Here is a 23,219-nt window from a genome sequence, read left to right as displayed (position 1 = left end):
GCACACCACCTATCACTCCATCGCCTTGTATTTGATGACGTTACATCACACTCTTATTGTGTACCAGTGCCATTATCATGACCTTTACCGTTGGGATGGGAGACTAGCAAGGCAGTGATGCTTTAGGTGGTAGCTGTTACGTATTAAAATGATACAAACAATTAGGGATGGGAAAGATGGGGTGAGAGCATTATCATCTGTTACATAGATGATGCTGTATGAGAGTAATGCCCTCTCTCTTTAGCCTGCCATGGGTGAGAGGGAAGAGCGTGAGGGTGTTAAGTGAGGAGTGATAGAGTATGAGTGTGTAATCCACAATGTAATTTGCTGGCTTTTTTTTGTTAAGCACACGCAGTGGGAATCGTCATTGCATTTCTGTAATTGAACAAGATGCACTAAATGTAACACCAGTGAAAACTCTTCATTGTTGTGTAAAAGATCGCAGATAAAAGGAAATTGAATTCTCTCACTCTCAACGCTTGACCGAGTTCACAAAAAGGGTAGTAATCATTATAATGTGACTTTTATCAAGACCACCCACGTTTACCTCCCTCATATTCTTCCTCATCCTTTGTAAAATACTCAACACGGAAAACTCGAAAATCTCAAACAAATAGACCCAGTCCCTACTTGTTCAAGATTTTCATGCTCGAGTGTAATTATGCTTACATGTAATGCTTTTGGGATGTTTCAGATCAGATGAAAAAAAAGATGGTTTACAATACAAAGGACAGTCAGAGAGATTCAGAATTAAAATCAACAAATTAAGAAGACGGACGTATGTGATTTCATAACGTAATTTACCTACCTGGTGTAGTCCATATATTTTAAAAATTATTTGCAACTATTGTCACACCCATAATGAAGAAATGAACTGAGATGTGAATGACAAACCTAGATGCAGAAGGTACTCAACTGAAACTTTGATCTGAAACTAAGACTAGAATGACTAAATGTCAGCCTCCATCTGCATGGCAGACGTGGTAAGTCTTTGTCTTGTAAACTAAACATCAATCTCTGTCTTCACGGAAGACATGACATATTTCTATCTTGTCGTGCAGCACAAACTAAAGAATATCAAAATGAACTAAGAGTTTTAAAGAACTTTAACGTTGACTATGATGATGATAATAATTATAATAATATAATAATAATAAAAATAATGGTGTTGATGATAAATAATAATAAATAATAGTAGTGTACAATACAAACAAATATGGTCATATAAATTACAATCCTTGTTTTGGCACTTTTAATTTGAAAGGTTTTTATATGTTGATTTTCTTTCTTTCACTTACATTTCTCATAATATTCTTACAATATATCTATATTCATAGCAAACCCATGCAAAAACAACTGAATTATATAAGACAATAAATCAAGTGGTTTACGTACACACTGGGTAATCATTTTTTCCATACTCGTAAAAATATTTATTTCATAAGATTTACCATTTAGAAAAAACAATTGAATTAATATAAGTTTAGACATTCCTTCAATTAACCAAAGTTTTTTAAAAACTAAATGATTAAATAAATTTATACATTTTGTTGTTACTTTCAATTAATTAATTAGGTTTTTGTATTTTTTTTTTTGGGCATGAAAGTACATCATTGATTTCAAATTCAAAATGTCAAAACCATTGCTATCATACGTGAGTAGTAACAGGGATGTGTCTCTGGATTTATAGATTAAAATCCTTTTGATTTGCTTTATAAATCATGATGATGAAAATGATGAAGAATAACAAGAAGATGACAAAAGTTGAAGTTGAAGCTAAATTCATAATGAATTAGCCGCAGTAGAAAGATACAAAAGTGTGATAAGTCACTAATGGAATTGTCTTATCTCAATGGAATGAAATTATCTCCTTTCCTTTCAAAAACCTCATGGGAAAAAAAATGTAACGCTCTCAAAATGAATATAACACGTTGTGGTGTTCCCTGATACAGTCATAGGGAACGTTTTACTTGGAGTGACACTTGGAATTGAACCAATAGAGATTGCATTGCTCTTGTTGTCACTGTCAGGGCTGGCTGAATTCTGTTTCTGACCATGTTCCATCACTGTAGTCAGGCTGTAAACAAAGGAATATCTCGGAATAAATAAACAACAAGCAGGCACTGGTATCGACAATAAAAACAACGCAATCTACGAGTATTGCACAGCATAAGAAAAGAGAAAAAATAATAAAACGGGAATGATAATTTTATAGCATTAAATCTTTTAGCGAGATAAAAACAGATAAAAGATTTCATTTAGGTTTCTGATACTGTGCAATACTCTAAATTATAAAATTTGAAAGGCACTAAAATGAATATTTTTTCTTTTTAAGATACCCAACCGAAGGTATCATGCTCAATGGCATTTTATTCCCCTTGTGCTTCAAACATTGCTACACTACGAAAACCAACTAAAATAATGATATTGATTTTTTCACTTTAAAAAAAAAATTACCCCATCATAAATTTTGATATATTTTATTTTGTGAGATCAAAACTCTTCATATAGCCAAAAAAAAACACCCCCCCCCCCCCCCCCAACCCCAGAACAAAAAAAAAAAAAAAAAAAAGAAGAAAGATGATAAATAATGATGATGATAGTCTCTTTTTGTTCCATTTTTAAAACAATTAAGACTGGTATAAAATGGTAAAATTGAGTTATATACAAAGATTAAAAATGGAGTAGTAGCACAAAGACTTTCTTTTGTGATGGTACAAGATAGCAAGACGTTTGTGTCTCTTTAACGTAGCAAAAATAAAGAGTCAGGCATGAAATTGTAAAACTGAGTTAAATACAAATAATAAAAATAGAGTATCCCAACTTAAACAGATCTAAAAACATAGGGGGTGTTTGCCAGATCTCCAATCCTTGAATTCATAATAATGTTGTTCACTTTCATTCCAAACAAGGAGGTGACTGTAAAACAAATGGACAAACCTCGTCGTCGCTTGCATTCATCAATTCTTCAGCATCCACATCGTAAGTTGCTTCGTTATGTTTCTCCACACGCTCACATGCCTCTCTGGCTTTCTGGTTGTTTGGGTCAAGGCTGATGTTAGAAAATGCAAGAGAAAGAGTCAGCTAATCATTTGATATAAATACGTCTTCAGATGTGAGGATATGACAAAATGTTAATTTTGTGACGATTTGACCAAACCAAAAACGACTACATAGAAGTGCTGGTATTCATTCCTTAACCCTCTCCTTACCAACTATAGGAAAATCGTCACATTCGTTAAGATACAACCAACATTTTTCTTATACAAATTTCTTTTGTACATCATTAAATTAAAAGAAAATGAACAGTGTGTTGAAGAGCGTGTTTTACTTAAGTAAGTATTTATTGCAAGAACTTACTGCTATTGTGTTTGAGTGATAAAAAATATATTTTTGTGTTAGTTGGGTGTGAAGTTTTGGGAAAAATTCCTGAAAATGGCTGGTATGGAGAGAGTTAAACCTATTGTTAAACTTCATTTCTGATTTTCAATACTTTCAATTAATCTATGCTATGGGAAATACAAACACTAGATAACCTCAAAGAAATGTTGTATTGATCCAGGGCCTCTTGGTGTTGGTTGAGGTTGGCTAGGCATTCGGCTAGCAGCTGATGGAGTTGAGTCGTGCTGTGGTTTTGGAGCATTTTTCTTAACCTATCCAAAAGAAAAGAGAGAAAAGGGAAATAATTCAAATGAATGTGACTGAGTTAAAGTTAAATAGATTTATGTCAGGAACGTCAAATGACAGGGCGGACCATATAAGCAAAGAAAATGTATTGTTTGTTTTTAAGGGTTTTACGGCGCTTGCAACACATTTAGGTTATGTCAGCGCCAGTAAAAAGGAAGAAAATGGGATAGTAAAAAGTTCTAGAATTACAATTAAAGCACCCAAGAAAAAGTAAGACAAAGGGGAACTGGGAACAAATAGGGATCAGATGTAGATTCCCAGAGCATACCACCAATGCACTTAGTTTGAGATCACCTATAAGTCTAATCTGGACAAAAGCACAAAATCCGAACAAAGAGGAATACACTCAAATGCTTACATTATACATTAAAAATAACAAATATAATAATACAGAACAGAGAGATGATTTACAAGGAAAAAAATATCATCTCCCAAAACAATAACTATGCATTTGACTGTTTCCCTCCCAGCCAGGACTCCGGCCAGGGCCAGGACAAAACCAAGTAATCTCATTCCAAGACAAAGACAGAAAGCATGTTGGAAAACAGATATAGGGGGATAGAAGACACAGTATGTACCTCCTTGCCCACTATGGGAGGTCAGGAACCCCACCCAGGAAAATGCATTAGAGTAGGGTTGAGCACAATGAAGAAACAGGTGAAAATACATCCATCAAATACTAAGAAAAGAATCAGATAATGACTGTGCGATGACACATAGGTTCTAGAAAGAAAAAGAAAACGTGGCAGCCACAAAACTACCTGGCAGATAGATGCTGCAGGTTGGACAATTTGGGGCTAGGAGAGGAATACAGGCGTTAACAGGGTAGAATGGAAACAGCAGCTCATGGTCTTACATGCCAATTGGCACAAAAAGGATAAATAAGTAAAAAGAGATTTATGTCAGGAACACAACAAGTTAAGTTTAAAACAGATACAAAGTTTTTAACAAATACTGTAGCACCACAAATAATTGACAACGTGTGGACAAAGTTATCATAATATTGTATCATATTTATCAAATTCTAATTCTAGATACAAATTAAATTAAAGAAGCTGTAACAAAAATTTTTCGGAACATACAAAGGTGGCTCAAAGAGCCAGTATGAATAAAAAGACAAGAAAACAATTGAAAATAGTTCATATGTATAAAAACAATCTAACTATTCCCTCCTTTGGACTCTTTGTCTTCGATAAGTCACAACTTAAAAAAAACTTACAAATCAGCAGCACCAGAGTAGTCGTGCTCCTGAATCAAAATTTCTGACATGAGGTAGACTGGATCTAGGAGGTTAGGGTCAAAGGTCATAGCACGGTTCAAGTACTGTTTTGCCTGCATTAATTTAATAAAAGGTAATAAAATAACACTTTAATACAACAACAACAACAGAGTTATGGAGTAAAGAACTTTTTTTTTAGGAAACAAGAGTTCTATCTATACAGGAGATGCTATATAAAAAGATATGCATTTTTCAAGTAAACAATTTACATTAACGGAAGCTGAAAGTGAAAGATTTCAAGCAAATTTTAAAGTAAAATTTCAGAGTTGCCACAGAAATCTGTATCAATCCAAAATGGATGAATTATCACTTTAAAATACGTTAAACTGAAATAGTGTGCACTTTAATTTAATCATATCTCTGTTTCGGGTAAAATAATCATATTTTCACCAATGTTCATTTTTTAAAAATAAGAATCTGGGGCCAAATAATCCTAATTTAGCTCTATTTGACCCCCCCCCCCCCCATCCCCCCCAAAAAGAGAAAGAAAAAGAGTGAGTTAATATCATTACCTTTTGAACAATGTCATTTTTAGGATCTTTAGCAAGCACTGATGCCGCCAGCTGAAAAAAATAAATAAATAAATAAAAGTTTAGATGACAAAGATATTGAAAATTAAAATAAATTTTATATATTTAAATATGACACTTCAATTAGATTTTCACTGTACAATGGGGACAGGATAAAAAGAACAACCTCAGGCAGAGGTTTATCAACAATTCTTTATTTCAGAGGAAATAATATGGGCAAAATGGGGCATAGAAATGTGTTTGATACGTCTATTGAATCATTACAGGCATGTTCATTATACATATGCTCTACTGTATTTGTATATTAACTCCTTTTATTCATGTATTTATATAAAATGCGGCTATGTGGTCTAGTGGTCCTGGGTTCGAGCCTCGCTCAACGCATAGTTGAGTCCTTGGAGAAGGCTCTTTATTCACATTCTCTCACCTTATTCAGGTGTAAAATGAGTACCTGGCCGTTAACAGCGTTGTCTCTGTCTGAAAAAAATTGTAATATCGCGTAACAGGCGGCATGTCCTGTCCTACATGTTAAATGTTGCTGTTGGCCAGAGAACCCTTTTAAAGCGCTTTGAGCACAATTAGTGGATATTGCGCTATATAAAAGCTCATTTTAAAATATTTAATATTATTTTTTTTTTAAATAGCGCAACCCTTATCCAGAATTCTCAATTTATACAGGTTAGGTGGGGACAGATTTTTATAATCCTTTATTCATTTGTATTTGTATACTCTCATCTCCATGGAAAGAAAAAAAAGGACTAAAAAATTATATCTGAGTTATTTTCACTACTTTCATCTCTATGTATTCTAGTTTTATACAATATACTATAGATACTCACAGTCAATGTCCTGGCATTAATTCCTATGATCTTACAAGCTCTCGTGGCCCAACCCAAAGCATCCTTGACCCTCCGATTACTCATCAAGCAATCTATCATTCCTGAGAAAGAATAGAAAGTAGCCAATGATGATGTATATTAATGTAAAACATGGGGTTGTTGTTATTTGTTTTTAAGGGTTTTACAGCGCTTGCAACACATTAGGTCATATCAGCGCCAGTAAATAGGAAGAAAATGGGACGGTAAAAAGGTCTAAAATTACAATTAAAGCACCCAAGAAAAGGCAAGACAAAGGGGAATCGGCTCAAATAGGAAACAGATGTAGATGCCAAGAGCACACTATCGAAGTACTTAGATTGAGATCACTAAATGTCTCATCCAGACACAAGCACAGGTCCCCGCCAAGATGAAAACACTCAATGATTTAAAAATCATACATATGTTAAAGGAAAAATAATACAGTGCATAACAACAGAGAGATGACCCACAAAAACTAACTACACATTTGACTGTTTCCTTCCTAGACAGGGCCAGGACAAAACCAAGTAATCTCATTCCAAGACAAAGATAGAAAGCATGTTGGAAACCAGATATAGGGGGATAGAAGACACAGTATTTAACAGTCCATAACTTAATTTCTGTTTGTCACACTGACAAAATTCATACACCATTGGAAAGTTATGTTTGTTTGTTTGTTTTTAAGGGTTTTACGGCGCTTGCAACACATTAAGGTCATATCAGCGCCAGTAAAAAGGAAGAAAATGGGATAGTAAAAAGTTCTAGAATTACTAGTAAAGCACCCAAGAAAAGGTAAGACAAAGGGGAATTGGTTCAAAAAGGGAACAGATGTAGATTCCAAGAGCACACTATCAAAGTACTTAGTTTGAGATCACCTAAAAGTCTCATCCAGACACAAGCACAGGTCCCAACTCAAATGTTTACAAATCATATATAATATGTAAACAAAACAATATAGTGCATAACAGAGAGATGATTTACAAGGAAAAAAATATCATACCCCAAAACTCTACACATTTGACTGTTTCCCTCCCAGCTAGGGTATCCGGCCAGGGCCTGGACAAAAGCTGATGTACATTAATCAAACTATGTACAGAAAAAAAAATTGTAACAAAATGTGCTTTATTAAATTTGTAAGTGAAAAAAAGCACTTCGAAAAGAGATAAGTTTGTATACCTTGGTAGGCTTCAAATCTGTTAGGTGCCATTCTGATGGCCTCATGGAAATGTTGCATTGCTTGCTGACTCTTTTTAATGTCGAGTAACGCAGCACCTTTGAGTACTAATGCTTGAACAGAAAGATTGTCTAGCGTGTAGGCCTGTAGGAACATTTTGAGTTTTACATGAATATTAAAGAGGATTAAACTACAAGTAATGAACGAAAATGAATACAGCTTGAAAAATAAAATACTTCACATGGAAAATTTCTGGCTCAAAACCTCTCTTCATCTAACAACAGTCGATCAAAACAGTAATACTTCACACAAAATCCAGATAGATTGTAAAACTATTCAATTATATTCCTTTTTGTTAAATACATTTCACTGTCCATAGTTTCTAGCAGTTTAGTGATCACTATAAATTGCAATTACAGATATTTGAGGCAAAAAAAAAAAATGTCTAGTGTAATAAGCATGATAATGAGTACTCTAACGTAATTTGAAGATGAAAAGAATATCAGCAGATAAAACAAAAATCTTTTTCTTTTTCTTATCTTATTTATATACATATATCTTATGTCACTTTTGACACATGGCGCCAGTCTGTCTAGACTGACTTCATAAAACTGGGCATGTATATAAAATTCATGCAACTAAACTCAATTGTCATATCTATTCTGTTCACGCTGCCATTATCAGTCAGTGGTTTTAAACAACAACAAAAGTTACTCCAATGTATAAAATAATGTATACTGTATATTATTAATACAAAACAACTCAAATAAAAGACAGTGTAGATAGATAATTGATGAAATTCATAATAATAAAATAAAAAGTGCGGTGTGGTCAAGCACTTACCTTCTGGGCACAATATATAGCTCTGATTGTTTTGTTTTTGTTTAGAGTTGGAGAATATAAAGAACTGTAACCCATAGCAATCCACGATTCCACTGGTTGCTCAGATATGGACATCAGACTTTGAGCCAATCTAATAAGGGAATAAAATTAATATCATTTTCTAAACACACCTGAAATCATTCACATCTCTTATACATCATGTTTTTAAAAGTTGTAGCAAAATACTTTTATCAGGACAAAAAAATATTTCACTCTTACCAATATCAATGGTGATGATGATGATTTATGTAATGATAATGATGATGATGATTATTGATAATAATAATAATAATAATAATAATAATAATAATAATAATAATAATAATAATAATAATAATAATAATAATAATAGATCTTTATTGTCCATAAATATGGCAATTTGTCATTTAGTTACACTTGTTATAACGTTAAATGAGAACTGTAACATTGAACAGATATTTCACTCCTACTTATTCTCTCTCTCTCTCTCTCTCTCTCTCTCTCTCTCTCTCTCTCTCTCTCTCTCTCTCTCTCTCTCTCTCTCTCTCATTCTCTCTCTCCGATGATGATGAGTAATCCTTGTGTGATGGCAATAATTATATTACCGTTAAACCAATTTCAACTTACGAATGCAAATTATCTGTCTTTTTCTGTTTGGCCAGAAGATAAGCATAAATGTCCATATTTTTCATGTACAATGGGTCCAATGTGTGCACCTGTTTGTGAGCATACGTGAGGCAATTAGATTATATTTGCACACATATCAAGATGGTTGTTAGATATATATCTAAATGATCAAATATTCTTGCTCGGAAGATGAGCATCGAAATCAAATTTTCAATATTTTAAAAAATTAGTCAGTATTCAGATGAAAAAAACAAAAGATCTTAAGAGCAAATGCTTTGTAAGGTCTATCAGGCCTTAGTTTATCCTTGGTTCCATAGCATATAATAATAATAATAATAATAATAATAATAATAATATAATAATAATAATAATAATAATAATAATAATAATAATAATAATAATAATAGTAATAATAATAATAGTAATAATAGTAATAATAATAATAATAATAATAATAATAATAATAATAATAATAATAATAATAATAATAATAATAATAATAATAATAATACTTTTCATTTCATTTTTTTAGAAATTTTTTGTACAGACGTGTGGGGATAATAAAAATCCAATAAATAATTGCAACCATTTCACAAAGCATTAATTAGAATAGAATAAATGATCAATAGTAAAATAAATGAATATAGAAATTAAAATGAAAATGAAATAGGGATAAATTTCGTAAATAGGCTTATTGGTAAAAATAACACTACGCTTTTTTTGATATGTAAATTGTTACTGATCTAAGAGAGAGACTAACATCAATGCTAAATTTTAGTATTATCTGCTTTTCAAAAAACAAGAAAATGCAACAGGTCTAAGATCAATGTTGGAATTCATATTGTCTCTTTTATAAACATGATTTTTTTAGCGGTTTTCCGAATACTGGGGATGCATGTGCACGAGAAAAACATATTAAAAATTACTGGATATATGCATCAAACTTGATTAGCACAAACTTTCAGAACTTTTCCTTTCATACCATCTGGACCAGCGGTCTTCCAATTGTTCAATTTCCTAAATAGAGCTCTTGTTTCACATTCATAGTTTATCACAGTGTAGATGTTGCTGCTCGAAGCTCAAAGAAATAAATAATAACGTGAAGTTGAATAAAAGCTTCAATTTAATTACAAAAAACAGATCAAATGAACGTTTCGGGTTTCCCCTTTATCAACAAAACAGGATGAATGAAAGAGGATGAATGAAACACCACAGATCTGTGGTGTTTCATTCATCCTGTTTTGTTGATAAAGGGGAAACCCGAAACGTTCATTTGATCTGTTTTTGTAATTAAATTGAAGCTTACATTCAACTTCACGTTATTATTTATAGTCTATCACAGAGTAATTTCCACCAAGTCTAACAAACCCAGCTACGAAATAACTGCTGGATGGACAGAGGGGTCAGAAAAAAAAATCTCAATTTCAACCAGGTTCAATCTTGGTTCCTTTGCCTGTGAAGCCAGTGCTTTACCAACTGAGTTATCGGTGCCCCTCTACACCATAAAAACTCAGAAAATTCAGATGAAATGGCATTTAATTCTGTACCAGTTGTCATTTTTTAGATTTAGCAATGCAGCAGGACAAAGTGATGCAGTCTCCACTTTATAATTTGGCAATACTGAGTTTGAAAAAAACATGTAATCATCAGCAAATTACCTCAATCGAACTTGTGGGAATTGTTTTTACGGCATCTAATGGTGGTTTGTGAAAAAAAAGTTTATAAAAAGAATAACAACAAAATTTTTAACAAGAAAAGAAGATTACCCGCTTGAATTGAGCTATGGCTTGTATATAATGGCCACCATGAAAACAAGCTTCACCAAGATTGCTTAGCACCAACACATTGTCTTTGAGGCCATGCTGAGGGAAACAAAATCAAACATAATAAGATATTGCATTGAAAAAAAGGGGGAATCTAAATCAAAATGATATTCATTAAATTTTCTATCAAATGCTTTTAATTTCTAATTTCCAAGAAGCTGAAATAGTATGTGTATCTGTATCCTGTTGTCAACTACCCCCCCCCCTACCCAATCATCAATGTGTTCATTCCATTTATAAATACACAAAAAAACAAAAACAAACAAACAGCTGATGTCAAAAGGAATCAGCCTTGTCCAAGTGAGCAAGGTTGATAATACAGAACCAGGACCCCCTGGACTACTATTAAGATAATTTAACCAAAGTCTGAGCACAGCTTTAAGTTAATTATTTTCAAACTAAAAAAAAAAAGATATTAACATAAATGTGTGGCTATGCGGTCTAGTGGTATGACACTCGCTTTCGGATCGGAAGGTCCTGGGTTCGAGCCTCGCGCTCGGCGCATAGTTGAGTCCTTGGAAAAGGCTCACATTCTCTCACTGTACTCAGGTGTAAAATGAGTACCTGGCCGTTAATAGCGTTGTCTTTGTCCGAAAAATTGCAATATCGCCTAACAGGCGTCATGTCCCGTCCTACATGTTAAATGTTGCTGTTGACCAGGGACCCCTTGTAAAGCGCTTTGAGCACATTTAGTGGATATTGCGCTATATTAAATTTTAATTTCCGACAAAAATAACAACAAAGAAAAAAAAGTATAAATATGAATGAGCACATACTTTAGGTTCCATGGCCCTGAATGTGATAATAGCAGGGTTGTATTCCTTGGCTGCCACGTGTGCATGGGCCTTGACCCAAGTACTCAACCTGAAACGTACAAAAAATCACAAATAATTTGACATATCAATTGGTATCTTTTTGAACCAAACCAGTCCTTTTTTAGACGAGATAAGAGTTGTCAGATTGTTACTTACATGCCTCTGTATTCTTGATTACAAGAACCCTGCCATGGTTCTTGTTGGGAAGGTAATATTATTATCTGTCCTAACTTCATAGATACCTGAAACATTGAAATTCAAATGTTTCGTCTCAATGAAGGTTTATTAATGTTAATCTAAAACGTTATGAAAATAGATAACATGAAAACTTAAGATTGGAAACAAATGCACGAACCATTCACAAGAAGACTGAGGTATTGAACTCATGATACAGGACATCAGCTCCACGCCTCTCATGCCGAGGCTCAATAGACTGGTAAGGGCTTCTAATGCTAGTGGGTGTTCCCTGTTTGAATAAAGACAAGAAAATAAATGGGAATAAGAGGTGAGAAAAATAAATTGAGAATGAGATTGTCATTTGACTGCAAGCTCACAAGAGAGCAGTAACAACAAAGCATATAAGGATTGAAGAGTGGTTAGAGTGTGACCTGGCTTCGTTCATTGAAGCACGAGTTACGTTACTTCTCTGATCTCTCTGTAAAGATGCAGGGTTTTTACTCACTCAACCCTAACATCGACTATATCCGTAGTTTGCCAAGGTTACTTTTACCCCATGCCTATTTATTACATTTTTATGAGACAAATTATAGGCATAGTATCAAAGATAATGTTTTTAGTTTTTTACATGTGAATGATAGTTGAATCAGACTATCTATGTTCATGCTCATTTTTTAATACATTTGTTCTAATTTTGAAAAGTAGCAAAAATCTCTAGGATTGAGTGAGTTAAAATAGTAAAGATATACTAAGAAGTGGAAGAAATCATGATCTCATTTAAATTCAGCCAAGCCATTTAAAAAAGTTAGCATTTATGAGTTCTACACTTCCTAATTTCAGAACCAGTATCCACAAAGTACATTACCATGCTAGACATTGCTTCCCATAACAGTCAGCTGTCCCATCTCATTAGATTTCTAATATCATTCATCTCAACCTATACCCAAGTACTCATTCAATATGTCATGCATGTGAAAATCAGTAATCAAAGACAAATAGCAGAGTAAGAATTTAAGCAAACACTGTCATCCATCCAGTCACTGAACATGCTCAACATTAATTGAATTTGTAAAACAGATGAGTCGTAATACTACTGAGGCATCAACACTATACATTTACCCTGAAGATCAGCATTTCTGCCACAAATCAAAATTGTACAATGTAAGAACAAAAAATAATAAAAAGATAAAAAGAAAAAAGAAAAGATAAAAAAAGTCCAGACCTGATGACCTCTTTATAGCAAGTTATAGCTGATCTGTCTCTTCCCTCGTGTAAGTATAACTTGGCCAGGGCTAAATTGACACGGGCACTCCTTTTCTTTGTGTTGATGCTCTCCAGCTGTGTAAAATAAATTTTGATCATATACACTATATATAAAGAGCAAGTATTTACAGTGCAACACGCATTTGTCGAACTACACGGGGGATGAATATGTAAATATGGCTATAAGTATAAGACAAGGGACAAACTGTGATGGAGCCTACTGTACAAGTATATGATCTCAATGTTTTCTGCATCCAGCTCTCATAGATTGAAGACGTCACCTATGCCCTTTTGTTGGCAAAATTGTAAATAATAAATATCATTCACTGCTGATTCACTTTGCTTAGACACAAACACACACACACTACCACCACCACACCAAAAATTACGGAATGTGGGATGGCGTAAGAGGATGTTGGGGTAGCGAGAAGAAGGAAAGTGGGAAGGCACTTATCTACACAACCGTAGCCTTTGTAAACTTATAGCCTGAGACGATAGCTATCCAGTGCTTGTGAACAGAAACAATCAACACTACAGATCCTGAACATCTCTCACAACTTTAACACAGGTGACAGAAAAATATGCATGGTGTTGTCAGCTGACGCCATGATCGTAAAAGAAAGGACCTTAAACAAAGTGGGCATTGTCTTCTTTTTGTATGTTAAAATACGATGACTTCTGCCATGCGCAGAGACATTTGGATACTGGGTCTAAATCCCAAGGGTTTACCTAAGATACCTCTTAATTCTCAATAAAATACTCTCAGAAGTCTTTGGTTAACTTTAGGCTTATAACATTCACACTACTTTTCCCTTTAAACGCTAAATTAGTTTAAAATTTTAAAAATTCTGTGGAAAGATGGACACACCCCCTAACTGCAGACTTTTAAGCAAGTCAATTTTAAAAGTTTAATTTCAAACTTATATGTATGATCTGTATGATTTTTCCAAATAATAATTATCATGAAAAAATATTTTTTTGTTTCGAAATAATGAAGAGTGAACTGTTGTTAGTTGTGCTGAAGGTAATAAATTACACAAATGATTGAGCTATTGAATGCAACTCACAGGAAAAAAAAATTCTTTTGTGACCATCGTCTTGTTTTAAGACATAATCATTTTGTCACTTTCAGGCTATAAATTCACAAAGGCTACGGCACAACACAACTTGCTTTGCACGTACCCTTTGTTAACTTAAGACTTAGAGCCTAACATTAGGACTTGTATTTCAACGTCATTTTTAGGTTATTGAAGAGCCTAGTGAGTTGTTGTTAGTTATGCTCAAGGAAAAAAACTGATCCCAAAGATTAAACTATTGAATACACCTCACGATTTGAAAAATTTCATTCTATTTTAATATTTTAAAGTTTTTGGTGCTTTGGCCTTGTATTATGACATAACTTTTTGGTCAGTGTTAGGCTATGATGCCCTGCTTCCTCCCTCCCTCTCTCTCTTCGTGGGCAGTGTGTGTGTGTGTGTGCGTGGGGGGGGGGGGGGGGGGGGGAGAGGAGGTCAAGGTTGTCTCGGTTTAGTTCGTCTAGAACCATGAAACGGTTTGTGGATGTCGTGAAAAATTTATCAATACAATAAAGGACAGCATTCGGAAATTCTGTCCTAGCTTGTGGAACCCGTGAATTTGACGAACGCGTGTTGCACTGTATATGGATTAAATTTATATAAAAACCATGTAATTATTATGATTAGAGGTTCGTTAAGTTTGAATGAACCACCTAAAATCTTGATATCTATTTGATATTAAATGTTTGAGGACAAAAAAAAAAATTTAATTCTAAAACTTCAAAAGGCTGCTGATAACTAAATGGTGGTGTATTCTCACTCCACAAGCAAAGGAAACAGTATAGACTCCACCTAGCTGTGGTGTATTATTTATGATATCTCTGTCCACGCAGCAATGATGGGGTAAGTGGGCTTTTTAGATCTGGTCGAGAGTACTTTGAAATATACTGGTATCCTATCCAAAGGGCAGCAAGCAACTGTTACTATTATTTTAACACTAAAGAATCAGGTATGGATAAATATGAACATGTGTTGAGCGATTATTGTTAAACCCTCATTGGTAAATCTGTTATGACTAAACCAGGAGTGGCTTTCAATTTATAGAAGAAAAATGAGAAGATATAATCTCCAGATCCATAAGCCTTAAGGACTTTATTTACTTTAGCATGATTGAAGTAAAATGGTGGCCCAAAGTGTCAATCTGATATTAAAGCAAAAATATTCAGAATTACAAGTTTATTCCAAGTAAAATCCTAAAATTAATCTTTAAATTCAACGTTCACCATCCAGATTAATCCTGACATAAAACTGCTTTCAGACGATGGGTCACAATTATCCCTTGTTTAGAAAAAAAAAAACAAATCAAAAAAAAAAATCAAAACAACCAAACTAAACAAAACAAACAATGAAAATGATCATCCTATAAGTATCTAAGCACTTTACTACAACCAAAACTTACTATACTGAGTGCTTCAGAGTTTTGTTTCATCTTGTTCAAGCAAAGGTAGATCTTATATTTCACATCCACTTCTGATGTCAACTCCTTTATTATAAAATTATAGACGGTAAGACAAAAGAGGTTACATTATAATGAAATACATTGCAATCTTCGCAATAAAAACAAAGGATGATTATGATGATAATGGAGCTTAATACATAAGAATATTCTAATATATTTAAAACTAATTCTGTGAAACACATGATCAGTGAAAAGATATTTTAGATTTTGAAATATTCCTGTTTGAAAAATATAATTTCTTTTCAACAATCATATGTAACATTTCTCAACAGCTCCAAAAGTCAACTTTAAACAATTTATATCCATCATCCTGACCATTATAGGAATGGGTTTTGTCTAATCATTGTAAATTGAATATGTAATTTTGTAACTATTAATTACATATATTGGTCAAAATGAATGATGATAATATTTTTAAAATATGCATAATAAAATGCAAAAATTAATTAAGCTAAATTTCATTATCATCTGCTTGCACTACATAAATTCTGAATATTAATAAATTATTATTAATCTTGACAAGTTAGATTGTAAAACACATTGCTCACCACTGACGATACTGTTTTTATCTTGCTCTTGTTGAGTGCTTTTCGAAGCTGTAAACATCGCATGAATATACTCTGCAAAATAGAGAGAATATAAAATACATAATAATTAGGTAAACAATTCACTCTGCTTTAATTACACATTGATAATCACATTTCTCACTCATAAACTACACAGGCTCAAACAGAAAAAGTTGGGTTTCTTTTCTTAAATAAAATATAACAGCCACCCTGTTTGCACAATCTTCACTTAAACAACATATTTAGTATGAAAAATATGCAACAAAGTTTCATTGTGCTAAAAAATATTAATTTAAAAATTCCTTGAAATTCCAATTAAAATCTATAGAATAAGAAATTTATCAAGAATTTCTTCACATACAAAGTTATTCAAGTTTTATGAATAACTTCTTTACTCACAAAGTTATTACATTTTACGAATAACTTCACATACAGTTATTATCTAGCAATTTACCTCAGATCTTTTGTACTCTGACGTGTGATACAGAGCATCTCCATAATAAATCAGGCTTTGGTATTTTTGTGGAAGAGAGAGAACCTCACCAGTGTCAGCACCAGCAGCTCCATCCATCAAAGACAAAACCAGACACATCTACAGAAAGAACAAGACAAATTATTCAAACAAAAAACCAGCATAACCTTTTATATAGCACAAATCCACTATATATATATATATATATATATATATATATATATATATATATATATATAATATATATAATATATATATATATATATATGTTCGACAAATGGATGATGCCAAGTCTGCAAAGATAAATCATCATCAAGCCCTACTGCAACCTCCTCGTGGTGTCGAACGGTAACAGGTCAAGCTGGCCAACTGCAGAGGGCGACAAGAATAGGCAATGGCAAACCATTCTTGTAACTTTGCCGAGTTAACTGCATGAATAAGTCCAAATTGTTAAACGGTGACAGTGTAAAGGGGAGCATGTTTTCACGGAAGACTGCTGCCTCGCTCGGTTGGGAGCGTGATGTTCGTCAGGTCACACCGAACCGTCAGCCAGTTACTAGGCGAAATAAATTTAACAAATGTGACAAAACCAAAATTGGGACATGGAATGTCAGGACCTGTGCCCAAAAAGGAAAACTAAACAACATTCTAAAAGAAATGAAACGGCTCCAAATAAATATTCTTGGCCTGGCAGAGATGAGATGGAAAGAGCAGGGAACCATGTCAAAACAAGAAAACAACACGACATATAAGATCATATGGAGTGGTGGAACCTCTTTCCAAAAAGGAGTAGGGATGATCTTAGACCAACAATCAACCAAATTTTACAAAGGGCACGTAGCAATCTCAGACAGAGTTTTGCTGGTTAAGCTAAGAGGACCTGTAGTTGACACCAATATTATTCAAGTTTATGCACCAACAGAAGAGGCGACAGATGCAGATATGACAGAGTTTTACCATTCACTAGACAAAGCAAAACGAATGTGTAAATCACAAGAAGTCCTTATGGTAATGGGGGACCTAAATGCTAAGATTGGCAGAGGCAGAGATGGTGACATAATCGGACCACATGGACTCGGAGACAGAAATGAACGAGGAAACGTCTGGGCAGATTGGTGTAGAACAAATAAATTAATGATTTCAAACACCTGGTTTCAACACCACCCAAGAAGAACCTGGACATGGCAATCACCAGGGGACAGAGCAAGGAACCAGATAGACTTTATAGCAGTATCATCAAGATTCAGAAATGGCATATTAAATTGCAAAACCTACCCAGGCGCCGATGTAGACAGTGACCATGTCCCAGTTGTTTGTACAGTAAGGATAAAGTTTAAAGCTATTCAGAGAACAGCTGGTAGAATAAAGAGGGATTACAGGTTATGCAAAGACAATGGCATACAAACAAAAATGAGAGAAGAATTTGAAAATGCACTCATGATACAAAGCCAAAGTGAACCTGATAACGAAAAATGTGAAAACAAATTTGATATATTCCAAAAGTGTGTCAAAGCAACTGCAGAAAAGCATTTACCAATAGCTCAAATAAACAGCAAAAAGGAATGGATGACAAATGAAATTCTAAACCTATTTGAAGAAAGACGAAAATGCAACAGAGGGTCTGCAGAATACCAAACATTGAACAACCACATTAAATCCAAATGCATCGAGGCACACGAGAACTATCTAGACTGGAAATGCTGCGAAATCGAAAGAGAATACAAACCCAACCCCCAACAAGCTCACCAAAGAATAAAAGAACTATCAGGGAAAAGGAAAAGCAAAGCAGCAGGAAGTTGTATCCAAAACAAACAAGGGGAACTGCTATTTGAAGAACAACATATAGAAAGCCGATGGGTAGAATACATAGGCGAACTGTACAATGATCCAAATAGAAATGAACCACCACTGAAATTCAAAGAACCATTAAATATAGACCTGTAAATGAGCTCTATAAAAATTGACTGAAACTCTTCGACAAACTGAAGATTCAATTATTTTTTTTAAAAATAAGGGCATCATTGGAGAGGAGAGTGATAAATACAATACATTAAAATAGTGGGTGTTATTTCTTACTGGAAGTATGACTGCCATAATTTGATGTAGAAGTAGAAGGAATGCTAAATGAGCATGTCATTCATATAGGTAAAGATGACTTCATCAAAATCATATTCCTGCCTCTGGAATTTTTTTGACATAGTCAGAAATATAATCACCATTATCATCTTTAACTTCTGGCCATGACCTATTGAATTTATTCCTCACATCTTTATCGATGCTCGACAAGTCTGAATTGCGATCCACGAACAGCTAAGCCATTGTGAGAACATTAGAATAATGTAGCAATGAGCAAACTTGATTTTCAATCAGTAAATGAGCGAAAAAAAAAAACTTAAATAAATATGACTTCTGGCCAATACACTGAATTATTAAGTAGAAGTGAATTATCAAGAAGAAACTTCGGCAGGCGTAGCGGATAAATTCAAAGAATCAAAATGAAGGCAAATCGCCACAAAACAGCAAGCTCGCTTGGGCTTGAGCAAAACAATGGCAGAAAACGTCCTGATTTGCACGGGAATTAATTAGGCTACTTACGATTGTTCCTTATAATCAGGTACTCAATCAGTGAAGAAACGGTCAACCAGTTTGTTTACAACGTGAGGCAATCGAAATGTGCTTGTAGCAACCTATCCTAACTTTCGATTTGAAGGTGTCTACATAACATTCGCAATTTACTTTATCATAGTTTCGAGACTCGCCAGGTAAATGTGGTCAATTTTGGCTTAGATGAAACAGTGAAATTTATCGCTCGGTGGCTCAGTTAAAATTGGCTACAGTTGGGATCACGACGGGTTTGGAAAGTGAAAAAATAATTTAACGAAGGATGTGTGAAAATACCCAGGGATGTGTTCAGACACGCCTTTTATAAAAAGCGTCGCTTAGTCTTGGCAATATATACATCGTTAATATAAATGGTCCCCATGAGCTATGCGTAGCGCTGTGGAACACTCCTAATTACTTTACGGTCATTCGACTACGATTTGTGAATTCTTTCTTTTTTTATTTATTTCTTTCTTTCTTTCCTTTTTTAAAATATTTGAATTTGACAAATTGACTGATTTCAGTTAATTGACTGAGAATTTACAGGTCTATAAATAAAAGCGGACCAAACATCACCAAAAGTGAAATTGAACATGCCATGGAACGAATGAGGGATGGTAAAGCAACAGGCCCTGATGAAATATCTGTAGAGGTATTAAAAAGCCTAGGAGATCTAGCAATTGATGAACTTCACATATTATTCAACAATATATGCAACACTGGGAAAATTCCAGAAGATCTCTGTAACTCTATTTTCATAGCAATACCAAAGAAAGCAGGTGCAGTCAGATGCGAAAATTTTAGAACTATAAGTTTAATAAGCCACATCAACAAAATACTGTTGCGTATAATTATCAACAGGCTAAGGAATAAGATTAACCCCGAAATAGCAGAAGAACAATATGGATTCCAACCTGACAGAGGGACAAGGAACGCAATATACCTCCTCCGTGTTTTAAGTGAAAGAGCTATACAGGTTCAGACCCCACTATACCTCTGTTTTGTCGACTACAAAAAAGCTTTTGATAGAGTACGCCACGAAGAAATACTAAAACAACTGCACTCCATTGGCGCTGATGAGAAAGACCTCAGACTCATGCAAACATTATACTACACCCAGCAGGCATCTATCAAAATCGGAAACTCTACAGGAAATTCCATTCCTATTAAGAAAGGAGTCCGTCAAGGGTGTGTTGCCTCACCAGATCTGTTTAATCTATACCAAGAAACAATCATGAGGGGCATAACTAATATGGAGGGAATAAAAGTAGGAGGTCACAACATAAATAATATAAGATACGCAGACGATACGGTACTCATTGCAACATCAGAAATCCAACTTCAAAAGATTGTTGACAAGGTAGTAGTAGATAGTGAAGCCAAGGGAATGGAAGTGAATATCACCAAAACGGAATGCATGGTAATACAGAAAAACCCCGAAAACAACAACACCTGCAATATAACGATTCACGGCGAGCAACTTACCAACGTAGAAAGTTTTAAATACCTAGGTTCAATAGTGACAACAGATGGAAGATGTAACCGAGACATACGAGCAAGAATAACTCAAGCCAAACAGGCCTTCATGGACCTGGGACACATTTTGAAAAACAAACAGATGTCGTTCGGGATTAGATTCCGAGTCTTGAAGTGCTACGTGTAGCCAATCTTGTTATACGGATGCGAAAGCTGGACTACAAATGCAGAAACACAAAAGAACATTGAAGCTTTTGAAATGTGGTGCTTCAGAAGGATGCAGAGAATATCGTATACTGCACACAAAACGAACGAAGAAGTGCTAAAACAAACATACCAACAAAGGAAACTATGCCCTTAATAGTGGATCGACAACTATCCTTTTTCGGACACATAGTAAGGAAAGATAAGAATGAATACCTGGCAAGTTGTGGAAAAATACCTGGTAAACGCGCCCGGGGGAGACAAAGAAAAACACTCATAGACCAACTGAAGGGCTTCACCAACCTAACAATCCAAGAGCTGTTTGAAAAAGCAAGAGACAGGGAGGAATGGAGAGAGATAATTCATGCAGTATCCGAAGCCTGGACCAGGCATGGAACCTAGAAGAAGAAGAAGATATATATATATATATATATTATTTAATTAGTCTAGTCTTTTTTTTTTTTCTATTACTATTAGGGGTAGCTCGAGATCGGAGGATTTTTTAAATATTAATATTAAGGTTAGTCATAAGTCTTAGCAAAGGTGCTAGGGTGTTTGTTTTTCATATTATTATTAGGAGGGCTTTCATAAAGGGGTACTACCGCAAACTCGGGGACCCAAATAATTTTGGGGGTTTGGGAGGGGGGAAACTTTGCTTTATTTTTTTAAAGTCTCTCCCCTCCCAAACCCCCTACTAGACTTTTTTACAAAAAAAAAAGCAAAGTTTCCCCCCTCCCAAACCCCCAAAATTATTTGGGTCCTCGAGTTTGCGGTAGTAACCATAGAGGTACTATGATAAGTTTTATTTTTTGTTAGGGTTCGGGTTAGTGTTAGTTGAGGGAATATTTGAGTTGCTTCTCTTAGCACTAGGAGCTTTCGGAAGGTCTCCCCTTTAAACCATCTGGCCATGGCCTCTGTATAACCATCTGGCCACGGCCTCTGTATAAGATGGCGACAGGGACCTCTCTCCTTTATCAGTGCCCGAATCCTAGTCCTACTAAGTTCTAAGTCTAAAGTTCAAAGACTAAGACCAAGGCCAAGGATGGGATAGACCGCCTAAGCCTAAGCTTCCCAATTTTTTTTTCACTTACAAGTTGTTTGACATCCTCATAAAGATCTGCCTGATATAATTCTCGAATGTGATCGAACATCTGACCCGGCATTGTATTTAGTGTGTGTGTTTTGAAGAATAAAAAATATTTCTTCAAGCCTTGGTTTGATTGTGATTCAAGTTTTATAGGTAGAAAATTTATTTGATTTCATAATAACCTCCCTTCCCCGAAGTCTAAAAAGCTCCACGTTAAAATAGAGTTAATTCCCGCTCATATAAATGGAAAAGAGGGGAATGGAATAAGAGGAGAGTATGAGGCTGGGTGCGATTATTATAGGTTGATTATAATACTTGGAATATTTGGAAAGTCTACAAAAATAAAAAAAGTGACAAGAAAGCAAACAAAGGTCTGAAATGGTTCCGATTGATTAATTTAAATGAAATATAGTTTTACGGAAAACATATCTCTGATCCTCTCGCTCTTCCTGTGGCTTGTCCAAGCCGGAAAGTTGTTCTTGGTTACCAACAACAACAATCAAAATGGCTGACAAACTTGATCCATCATAGAACTTCCAGTTCTCTGATATTAGCTGGTATTCAATTCCTTAATGTGTCATAGATTTGATTGATAAGGAACTAAACTTCGTATCAAGATGGATGAGAGGCACTGGTGGATCGCTGGAAAAATCCAGGAGAGCTTTAAGCTTGGAAGCTACGATAACCCGACGCTCCTGGAGGATTTCATGTGCGAGGAGACTACGCTTGCAAAAGTGAACCGATTCCTCAAAGCTGGTGGACCATGCCGTTTGTTTTTTTACTGTGAAAAATCAGATATTACAGAATTAACCACAAGAGAAATATATTGTACAGGGAACCTTGCAACACTGAAAGATGTGGACCTGGAGAAGATCACAATCCTTTATTTCTTACGAAACAGGACAGAAAAAGATGTGGATCCGAACAAAATGGAAAAAGATATTTACTGTGGAGAACTGAAGTCAAACACAATTGAAACACTTAATTCTCTTTTGGCTGATATTTATATTCCACTTATTCGTGCTCAAAAAGATTGGGGTCAGTGCAACGAGGAAGGCCAAACAAGTTTGATGCACAGCATGGATAAATTTGTGACGGCTCTTAATGAAACAGCTGCTTCAATGTCTACCTCCAGACAACAGGTAATAGTTCTCAGTCTTTTCAATAAGCTACATTTGAAAATTC

General features: G+C 34.6%; 2 protein-coding genes across 2 annotated transcripts in view; one reads left to right on the top strand and one right to left on the bottom strand.

Annotated features, from left to right (window-relative positions):
• Positions 1-1,235: 1,235 nt before the first annotated feature.
• Positions 1,236-22,496, bottom strand: LOC144968934 (anaphase-promoting complex subunit 7-like). Its single transcript, XM_078907818.1, has 17 exons — positions 22,039-22,496; positions 16,649-16,786; positions 16,177-16,248; positions 15,569-15,652; positions 13,053-13,168; positions 12,009-12,119; positions 11,615-11,702; positions 10,782-10,877; positions 9,016-9,104; positions 8,371-8,500; positions 7,530-7,671; positions 6,336-6,436; positions 5,479-5,529; positions 4,907-5,019; positions 3,537-3,653; positions 2,941-3,052; positions 1,236-2,077 (listed from the first exon to the last, which is right to left on the bottom strand). Exons 1-17 carry the CDS (start codon positions 22,108-22,110, stop codon positions 2,027-2,029), a joined length of 1,683 nt encoding a protein of 560 aa, XP_078763944.1. The 5' UTR covers positions 22,111-22,496; the 3' UTR covers positions 1,236-2,026.
• LOC144969399 (dynein axonemal heavy chain 5-like) overlaps positions 22,488-23,219 on the top strand; it is an 85,840-nt gene continuing 85,108 nt past the window's right edge. The window contains exon 1 of the mRNA XM_078908508.1: positions 22,488-23,176. Coding sequence (XP_078764634.1) covers positions 22,652-23,176 — 525 coding nt within the window. The 5' untranslated portion in view covers positions 22,488-22,651. The remainder of the gene's footprint in view (positions 23,177-23,219) is intronic.

Source organism: Berghia stephanieae, chromosome 3, assembly GCF_034508935.2.
Source record: "Berghia stephanieae isolate SIO BIC M18660-M18661 chromosome 3, UCSD_Bste_1.3, whole genome shotgun sequence".
NCBI classification, from domain to species: Eukaryota; Metazoa; Mollusca; class Gastropoda; order Nudibranchia; family Aeolidiidae; genus Berghia; species Berghia stephanieae.
Note: the sequence above shows the minus strand (reverse complement) of the source record. Positions and strands in the feature narration are given on the sequence as shown.

Coding starts and splice junctions, on each gene's coding strand:
- LOC144968934 (XM_078907818.1), bottom strand. CDS start 22,110: ATGCCGGGTCAGATGTTCGATCACATTCGAGAATTATATCAGGCAGAT. Junction 6,437..7,529: donor CAGATTTGAAGCCTACCAAG/GTATACAAACTT, acceptor ATTCTTTCTCAG/GAATGATAGATTGCTTGATG. Junction 5,530..6,335: donor TTAATGCCAGGACATTGACT/GTGAGTATCTAT, acceptor TATTTTTTTCAG/CTGGCGGCATCAGTGCTTGC.